Below are 10561 nucleotides of genomic sequence, written 5' to 3'. Positions count from 1 at the left end.
AATAAACCTTGTACTTAGTTAACTCTTCATCTTATGTGGGCATTTACTCATTTTTGGGTATTTTTCTTTTATAAATTGGAATTATCTCCTCCCCACAACAATCTTTTAATGAAACCATAGTATCACTAATCATAATCCTCCAAAGTATCTAGCTTGAGTTCCAATTTGCAATCGTTCCTTCACCGGTGTACCTATGGCATCATTGGTAACCAAAATGCTCACCACCTCTTCACTCAAGGGCCTTTTCAATAGTTCCTAGCTCATAGTATCCGAAAATATAATCATATACTAAAAATCCAGATGGACTCTCCGTTGAAGATCAGCAAGATCAACCAATAGATCCATATAAAAGAGTCATGGACTCATCCGTGTTTGAGGACCAACAAGGCCAATCAACTAGATCCATACCCGAGTTCAGAAAACAACTCTAGCTTCTTATTCCATTTTCTTCCTCGACGCACGTGTGGGTATCTTCGGTGACCCAAAGCCCGAGCACCGTATGGTCAGCACCCTTTAGGCTCCTTCGCAGGTCACCTAGTGCTTCACTCATAGGCCGCTTTCTTGAACCTTCATCCACCGTACCGGAAGCTCACCATTTAAATCAAACCGAGGCTGGTTAAGACCTCGGCCGATCTTGCTATACGAGACGTCCTCCATTGACTCTCCGTCAGCTATTGCAACTTTATCACTTAGGTCTCCACGACCTCATTCACAAGATGGTCAAAATGCTTCCCCACCATTCTTGACATAAAACAGTCATTTAAAAACAGGTTTCTTAAATACAATTTCTAACGAACTCTCATCTTTCCACATTGTTCCACATCATTTCTCGTTATTCCACATTCTTCTACATCAATTCACATTGCTTATTCCGCATCCAATCATATGTACTCCCATCATCCTTCATCCATTCTCATCCAATCACATCATATTACATCTCATCGCATATCTATCCTCATCACATCACATCACAACATATCCACATCACATCTCATCCATTCATATCACATCACATCCATCTACATTCATTCAGATCCACATCACATCACATCCATCTACATTCATTCAGATCCTCATATCATCACATCATGTTCACATCTATTTACATCACTTCATATCCATTCACATCTACCCAAGTCCACATCACATCACATCTTATCTATCCACACCATATCTCATCCATTCATATCTAACCAGATCCTCATCATATCCCATAGAAAGGAGTGGAGTTGGAACCTGCACCTTTCCAAGTAAATATGGCAGATCAGAGGAGAGTCCAGCCTATTGGTTTGCTCAGAAAACAGGAGGTAATTGTTTCTGGATTTCCTTTTAGTGTTAACTTTGTGGTTGTCAAATTGGCAGATATAGGGGGAGCCTATCCTATGCTGATAGGAAGGCCGTGGTTTAGATCAGCAAAGTTGAAGCAGGATTGGGAGATGGATGAAGGAATTTTGAGGAAACTTGAGAAAAACTGTGAAGGTTGGTATGAATAATAAGGTGGTCCTAGATCAGAAGGTAAAGCCTTTGTGTGCTCAGACAATCAGCTTGGCCACAGATGTTACAGATAATGAGGAGGAAAAGTTTTTACATGAAAATTCGACAGTTGTACCAGTATTTGAAGTGGATGTAGCAAGTATTATGGACAGATATTGGTATACTGGATAGATGCAGAATGGTTGTCATCAGGGTGCAGCCTGATGAGTTGAAGGGTGAAGTGGAGATAGTTACAAAAGAGGAAGGGTCATCACAAATTCTAGAAATTCAGAGCAAAGAATTCGAGCAGAGTGCAGAGGAGGCCATTAAGAAGGCAGAGGCTCAGTATGAGCACACCATGGAGAAAATATAAAGGGTTACATAGGATGAATTGCAGGATTTGAATTCGTCGGGGACTGAGGATCGTCCAAAGATAATCAAAGTTAGTGTACATTTGGAGGGGGATTTTTAGGAGGAGTTGAAGAAGCTGTTGTTTGCAGGAATTTATTGATGTGTTTGCTTGGGATTATGCAGACATGAAGGGAATGGATCCACCAATCTATAAACATTGGATGGAGGATGCGGTTTTGATAGTGCAACAAAGATACATGATGAATCCAAATTATGCAAAACATGTAAAGGAGGAGTTGGATAAGCTGCTGAGAGTTGGTTTTATTAAACCTGTTGATCAGGCGAAATGGTTATCATCGATTGTGGTGGTTCCAAAGAAGTCGGGGAAACTCAGAATTTGTGTGGATTATAGAAAGTTGAATGCAGCTACTATGACAGATCCATTTCCTTTACCTTTTGTGGATATGCTATTAGATGATGTAGCAGGACACGAGATGTACAGCTTTCTTGATGGATTTTCAGGATACAATCCGATTAGTATGGTGGAAGAGGATATGGAGAAAACAACTTTTATCATAGAATGGGGGGCATTTGTATACAGAGTTATGAGTTTTGGTCTCTGAAGAATGGGCCTTCATCATTTTCAAAGGTAGCTTTTAAAACATTTGAGCCTTACTTGACAGCGGCTCTCATAAATCACATCCCATATAATATATCATCTCACCCATAAGGTGTGTTTCCACACAAACATAAATCGAGCTTACATATTTCAACAAGGGAGGATTTGTAGCCATATTTGGTAGTGACGTGTGTGAACACACTAGGCACTTTTTTCCTCTTTAGAAGGTTTTTTTCCCTATGCTAGTATACGCCCATCTTAGGGTATATTTATTATCTTTGTGCAGCACAAATTCATTATCTATCTATCATCTCATTGTGTGCTCGCTTGAGCTTCTCCACTATGTGATTGTGTGTGTGTGTGTGCGTGTGTGTATGTGTGCATTCTTGCAACCCTATTTCTAACATTCGGTATCATAGCATACTCTCCTCGCCCTTGTGCTACTGCTAACCCTTCACCACGAGTCGTCTGTCTTCTTGAATCAAATGAAGGAGTCCTTCTAGGAGAAAAAGGAGAACCGTGAAATGGGTAGTACTTTGTACTGTAGTTTTTCGGTCATATTTTCGTTCCGGGTGCATTTTGGGAGTCGTTCACGTAATTTTCGATTTTCTGTCGACATCTTCAAGGATTGGATTTGCATTATTCTTCATCAAATTTTGAAGTAGTTTTTGTCAGATCTACTACATACAGGTGTGCAATCTACATGAGAAAACATCAACAGGAAGTCACCACATCCGATCTTGTCTACGGGCTTCACTTCAATGACATCGATCTCTACATCTTATGAGTAAAATTTCTACTCACTATACTCTACATTTCTTTCATACACCTTGTAGGTCTCCATTGTCGGTGGCCTTATTAGCAACCACCTTGGTTGCATCAAAGGAGTACTCATCACTTTGCAGGTTGCGTGACTATTTGCTTGGGTATTATTAGAAATGGCAATCAATGATGTATTTTGGATGTTATCCCTGTTGTTGCTGAGGATAGGCTTGACGGGACCAACTACCCATTATGGTCCTATATGATGCGGCATGTATTGGTAGCTAAAGGGTTGTGGAATGTTGTGGTCAGTACTAAGAAACGTCTTGGTTTCTATGGTGAACATGATGTAGAAGGCACATCTGCAGACACGGACTTAGTTTCACATGGTGCATTAGCACACCATAGCATACCTCCTAAGTAGAAATAAACAAAGTAGGATGGAAGAGATACACATGAACATGCATTGCTTTCTTTTTCAGTCAAGAGGAGTATTGTTCCTTACATTCGTTCATACAGGATTGCTAAACATACTTAGGATGCACTTGCATCATTGTACCACGTACGTAATGAAGCATGTGTTACTTATATACGCAAGCAATTAGAGTTAGAGAATATGGATGAGGGAGACTCTGTAGATAGTTTCCTTACAAAAATCAAGGATTTTAAAGAGCAGTTGGTCAATGCTGATGAAGTTTATCTTAATAGTTCATTGGTGCCTACTGTCTTAAATGCGTTGCTGGACTCATATCAAGGTTTTGCTTCTACCATCAGACTCATGATGAAAGGCAATCCGAATGTCATGAAGTTTGAGGAGTTGGTTTTTGTGCTCTTGCAAGAAGAGCAATCCACAAAAAATAGATTTGTCATACGTATAGGAGATCAGGCTTTTGCTGCCAGTCAACAAAGAGACAAAGGTAAATCCTTTTCTCAGGGTAGTTACAAGTTGAGATCCACAAAAAATAGATTTGTCATACGTATAGGAGATCAGGCTTTTGCTGCCAGTCTCAACAAAGAGACAAAGGCAAATCCTTTTCTCAGGGTAGTTACAAGTTGAGATTTGAGTCATCGGGAAAGCTTGCAGCAGGCAAGGAAGGTGACAAGACAAAGAAAAAAGGAAAATGTAAATATTATAGGAAACTTGGCCACTACATTAATGAGTATAGGAAATGGTTGGAGAAAAAGAAAACAAAAGAATTAGGTATGGCCATACGCTGATGCTGACCTATGCACATGATGATTGGGCTTTTAGAGGCAAGGCAGGGGTTGAGGACGAAAGCAATCACGAGGAGGTCTCTGTAGGTCTGGAAGAGGGAGGGATAGTCTCAATTCTTTCTCCTCCTCCTCTTCTTCTTCCTCTTCTTCTTCTTCTTCTTATTCTTCCCATTAGAGAGACCTCTCTCTGCTGCTTGGTGGATGATAAGAGAGACTTCTCTCCCTCTGTGTGTGTGTGTGTGTGTGTGGAGGGTTGTGTAGGCCTGGGAGGGTTTTGTGTTTTTGTTTTTTTGCATAAAATTAAAAAAAAATCATTTATTAGTGTATACATAAATATGTATTTCTAATTTTTTAAAAATTGTTAAAAACATATTCTTTACTTTTTTTTTGTCTATGATGTAGTGAAATGTCAAAAATAAAAAAAGAGCAAGAGAAATAGGGACGACTGAAAACTTTACAAATTCAAACAATCAAAGTAACGAGGTTTCAAGCATAGAACCAAAGAAAAATTGTGTAGACAAAAGAAGTTATGTAATGAAGATGCAAATTGTGTGATCAACCCAATGTCAACGTCAAAGTGCTTGACCTAAGTGTAACAATATCATTAGGTGGTAGTGATACTGATGAAGCATTACTAAATAATCTTCATGATTTAATCATAAAAGAATGCCTTGTTGGTAGTTGCTCATTGGAAAGAGGATGTACAGTTTTTCGTCTTCACTATCAAATGGTAATTAGAATTCATACAAAGTCAATTATTGTAGTTTGGTAGTTGCTCATTGGAAAGAGGGGGTACAGTTTTTCATCTTCACTATCAAATGGTAATTAGAATTCATACAAAGTCAATTATTGTAGTTGGTAGTTGGAAAGAGGGTGTACAATTTTTCATCTTCACTATCAAATGGTAATTAGAATTCATACAAAGTCAATTATTGTATGGTAGTTACTCATTGGAAAGAGGGGGTACAGTTTTTCATCTTCACTATCAAATGGTAATTAGAATTCATACAAAGTCAACTATTGTAGTCAATAAACTCATCAAAAAGTATCTTGGATGGGATAAGAAGAATCCTATCGGTGGAATTGTAATGTGTATCTAGCTTTAAGGTTAAAAAATATGCACATATTTCTTGGTATGATAGGTTATTGTCTGAAAGATCTAAACAAGCCTCATTATAAAAATGTATCACATAATATTAGTACAGAAGATATTTCTATGGGAATAGAAATTTACATGTAATATGGTGCAGATGATCTCAAAAACAAAGCTTGTCTTACTCCAACAAACATTTTTGATAGAGCATTGATGTTTTGGAAGTTCTATTTAAAGCATCCTTTCTGCACGACCATTCATAAAATGATCAAGATAAGAAAGTACTACCCATCTTCTAATTGGATAACGCTATATCAAGGAAGAGGAATGGAGCTAAAAAATTTTGATGCTTTATGGAGGACAATGGTATATCCATCCAATACAACATGAAATATATCTTTGATATTAAATTATTAACAAATAGAATTTTGATGCTTCACATCCAAAATAAAATTGGTTCATGAATAGATGAAAACATAATGAGAATGAAGTTGACGATTTTTGAGGTATGTGTTAAATAAAGATGAAATAGTAGAGAATGTATATAAGAGACAACTAATCAAACAATTGAAATAATGGAGGTATCTCGGGGGGTTCATCTCTAAGGAATTTGATGTATCACGTGCGTTTCAAGGGACATTTAAAAAACTACACACTTTTATGTATAAAATGATCCCTTTTTCTTCATAAACTTATGGTTTTTTTTTTCAAAATTGGTTTAAAAAACCCCTCCTATAAATATAATTCTTAAATTTTTTGAATTAATATACCCCTCCTGATGATGAACGTACGTGCTACACTTACATATTTTTAGGTGAAACCCTTGAGGGAGGTATGTCTTAAATAAAGATGAAATAGTAGAGTGTATATAAGACAAATAAGCAAACAATTGAAATAATGGAGGAAGAGCAAACACCTATATAGACGTGGTAAAGAGATAGTGAAAGAGAACAACATTACTATAGATAGTGAAGGTGATGAGGAGAACATCCAGATTCCACAAGCTAGAATATATTCCTTTGTGCAAAAAAGAGAACCTTGGTATTATAATCACATCAAAGTGTAATAAATGACATTTTTAATATGTTCCTCTATATTCCTTTGTGCAAAAAAGACAAGCTAGAATATATTCCTTTGTGCAAAAAAGAGAATCTTGGTATTGTAATCACATCAAAGTGCAATAAATAACATTTTTTATATGAAAGTGCAATAAGTGACATTTTTAATATGTTTCTCTCAATTTTGAATCCATGGCAATTTTTGTCATCAAAATAAAAAATATTTATGGTTTGGTTTTATGGGGATCGAGGTGGCCATGCCGTATAGAGAGAGAGAGAGAGAGGAACAATGGCAGATGCAAGCAACAGAAACAATAGTGAAGAAGAAGAAGCAGCAGGAACAGAAAACTCACCTGCAGAATCATCAACAGGATCTTCTTCTTCGTCTTCTTGCAGTTTCGATGTGCTGTGCGATGGGCTGGCGGCCAACATTTTCAACAGGTTGCCTGTGAAGGAGAAGCTGTCGGTGATCCCGAGCGTATGCCGGCGCTGGCATCGCCTCTCACAGGATGCCTTGTGCTGGCAGTGCATTGACCTCAACGACTGGGGGGACGGATGGAACCTGCAGGACCGTCGGCAGCTCGTGGAGCGCTTGATCCATGTCCTCGTTTCCCGAAGCGGTGGCTGCCTGCGTGAGTTCACCTTGACCTACATCTTCTTCCCCATCGAAGGTCCCCTCCGCTTCATAGCGGAAAGGTCAGTCAAACCCTAACCCTAATATCTCTCGCTGTCTAGCCCTCACATTTACGGTGAGCCAGCTTAAATCGTCTGAAAACCCTAATTCAAACATCTTTCTTCAGTTCTAACCCAATTGTATACCTTAACCCTTACATCTACAAAGCCTAATTGGGGAAACCATAACCCTAACACCTGCTTTCCCTAACACTTATAACAACCCAAACATTCGCCGTCTGCTCAAAACTCTTTACATCTGTCTGTTCAAAACCCTAATCCTAAAATATGTAATCTGCTCAAAATTGTAACCTTAACATTTGTCCAAACTTTTAACTCCAACGTCTCTGAGCCCTAATCATTTGTAATGTGTAAATCCCTAAACACAGCATCTCTCATCTTCCAAAACCCTTACATCTGTGTCATCTGTCCAGAATCCTGACCCTAGCATTAGTCTAACCCCCCTACCCCTGACATCTTTCATGACTCTTAAATGAGCACATCCGTTTAAAAACTCTAAACCATCCCTAGCCCATGACAGCGTGTAGATAGTAGAAGATATAGAGCATAGTGAATGCTTGCATGTAAAACAGGGAATCTGTCACTACAGAACACACCCACCCCCTCCCTTCCCCTTTCTCTCTTTACAACACCCCCCCGCCCCCCGCCCTCTGCGGCTCTGCCCTTCTTCTTTACCTCACAACCACAACGCCCTCCTTTTCACAGCTTGAAGGTTGGTTAAACCCTAATATATATTCAACCTCTATATAAAGACTAGTACATGTGTCAAAAAAACAGGAATGTTGAAAGTGAAGCAATTTCTTTGTTTCATAGAGTGACATTCTTTCATTGTTCTTCAATAGTTCTTTGGTGTATGCAGAGGGCAATCACTCCAGAGGCTTCGGATTATGGGTGCTAAAATAACTGACGAGTGTGCGCTCCAAGTTGCCCCCCAACTCCCTTCTATCACTGAGTTAAATCTCATTTTGTGTCAACCGTTGTCTGGGATGGGCCTGGAGGCATTTGGGCGGCATTGTGGATCTCTTACTCGACTTTACATCACTCTAGATGATGAAAAATGCTTTGCCATTGCAAGACACATGATGCACTTGAACTATCTTCATGCAAGGTACTCAAATAGACCATCTAGATCAGGCATACAAGTCATTCTCGAGAGATGCACAAACCTACGAGCTTTTGTTTTTGAATCCCCATGCCATGAACCACGCATAAGTAAAATGTTTCTGAAGGACTGTATGAGGAGGAGAAGGCACCACACTGGCACCCTGTTCTTTGGCTGCCCATGCTGCAGAGGTTATGAATGGGATTCTGAGAATGATTGTTTACTTGAGAGATGATAGAATGGATTTCTATCCGTGGGAATTTGTATCATGGCTGCAGTACATAGATGGGGATGCTGGTTAACCGTGAGTCTCTAATATACCATACATAAGCTGCTTATTGGAGGGGGAATCGGGCATTCATGAGTTGGCATCTCAACGTGTTTCCCTCTTTTTCTCTCCCTTTTTGATGTTTGTTGTCTGCATATCTGCTGCCCAATCAACAAATATGAAGTAAATCTGCCATGTTATGGTCAGGCTGGAGCTTTTAGTTGACAGTACAAAATATGTGAATGTGTTGCCTGCTTGGTTTGTCATTGCTAAGCTCTTAGTGCTCTGTCCTGTCATGCATGTATTTTGGCTTGTGTCTTTGATGTGGAAGAAAGGGCTTGATACCCATCTATTTTTTGGTAGAAATCTGATAAGTGGGGAAAGGTGGACTTGGATGGGCTATATTACTCTTGCTCCAGTGCCCATCCTTTTTGTGTGTAAAGACAGTACATGAGTGAGCATTTAATTTCAATAACTGGTGATTCTTGAAGTGAATATGTTATATCATCTCTGTCAAAACAATTTTTACTTATAAAGCAGCTTGAGCAGTCATGAGGCAATGCTGATAAGCACGTCCTTGAGGGCTATGATCTATCCTGTTAATTGTTTTCTGCAAACCTGTGAATTTCTGCTTGTGTTCTGTCTTTTCTGTTTATGTGTATCAGTGCCCGTGCCCGTGCCCGTGCCCGTGCCCGGGCCAGGGCCCCGAAGTGTTTGAGCCCTCCAACTTCCAAGTTCCACCGGCTGGAGACTGGATCCCTGCTTTGTGTGCCTGTTGTTACATGCAGGACATAAGCTTGTCTTGATAACCAAATCCAAGGAGTCATGCCAAGTTTCTTGATTCTCAACAGGACTTCTCAAACTCGACATGACCTACAAAATAAATAACAAAGAATTGAAACAAATTCCCAACCAAAGCAATATCCAAATGGAAAAGCTAAAAGCCTAATAAATCTTGCACTGTCTTGCATCTAAAAATTTGAACTACTGGAAAGAAAGTGAAGAGACCCCCCCCCCCCCTCCCTCTTAAATTTTTTGTTTTTGCATTTAAGGGGTTGCCCTTCTGCACTTAAATGCATCCTTTATCCACTTCACACCTAACGCAATTTAATGTCTTTCAAAAGTGTCCTTTTGCAATGGTTTAGTGAGAACATCTACTACTGTATCAAAATGTGGGCACAAGAAGGATTTAGATAATTCCAAGCTTGATTTCCTATGTGATAAAATGTTCCTTAACATCAATATGCTTGGTTTTGGCATGATAAACATGATAATTTACTATATTTATTGCACTTTGAATATCATAATAAAGGGTAGTAGGCTATGACATGTCCTTCTCTTCCAGAAGCTATCTCATCTGAATTGCTTGATCCTATTAGAGTTCTTGCTTATTTACCTTCAAAAGCTCCGCTTGCTTTTGCTCCAAACAACACTTCTTTTGAGGATAAGAAGGCTCTGCAAGACTTGCTATGTCCCATGGGCAATATTTGCACTCGCTTGGAGGTGGGCTAGGACTTGCAATTGTATAGAGAATGTGCACTGGGTCTTCCCTAGGAGGTGGCACCTCTGAAATAAAGTTGTCTACCTTATCGACCCATTCTATGCAAACTTTGGCTTTCCTTTGAGTCCTCAACCATTACATGTATGAATATGTGGGATCTTGTTGGATTGGTTCTAGAGTGAGGGGCTCCATGAACTAGATCTTTTTTGGGTCTTTTGAGAATGGTCATAGGTTTGGTTTGTTAAAAAAGACTTAACCTAGGTCACATGTTTGGTCGGTTATGTTAAAATTCTTTTTTTTTGCATACATCTCAAGTGAGGTCGGCCAAGTCCATTTGTGGATATATAAGTACCCTAGCTCCATTGTAAAAAACATATCTAATTCATTTGTGTTGGTTCGAATACTTTCTCTCTTTCTACCTCTCTA

At 39.2% G+C, this 10561-nt stretch overlaps 1 protein-coding gene across 2 annotated transcripts; it reads left to right on the top strand.

The window, feature by feature from the left end:
* Positions 1-6785: 6785 nt before the first annotated feature.
* LOC147629643 (F-box protein FBW2-like) lies at positions 6786-8830 on the top strand. Of its 2 annotated transcripts, none has more exons than XM_086811944.1 (2): positions 6786-7267; positions 8124-8830. In XM_086811944.1, exons 1-2 carry the CDS (start codon positions 6861-6863, stop codon positions 8599-8601), a joined length of 885 nt encoding a protein of 294 aa, XP_086668070.1. In that variant the 5' UTR covers positions 6786-6860; the 3' UTR covers positions 8602-8830. The 2 variants fall into 2 exon arrangements, with proteins under 2 accessions (XP_086668070.1, XP_086668071.1); XM_086811945.1 differs by having other exon boundaries at positions 6786-7203; positions 8124-8302.
* Positions 8831-10561: the final 1731 nt, after the last annotated feature.

This window comes from Cibotium barometz, chromosome 17, assembly GCF_041138505.1.
Source record: "Cibotium barometz isolate CiBa-2024 chromosome 17, ASM4113850v1, whole genome shotgun sequence".
In the NCBI taxonomy this organism is placed as follows: domain Eukaryota; kingdom Viridiplantae; phylum Streptophyta; class Polypodiopsida; order Cyatheales; family Cibotiaceae; genus Cibotium; species Cibotium barometz.
This window is presented reverse-complemented; position numbering and strand designations above follow the sequence as displayed.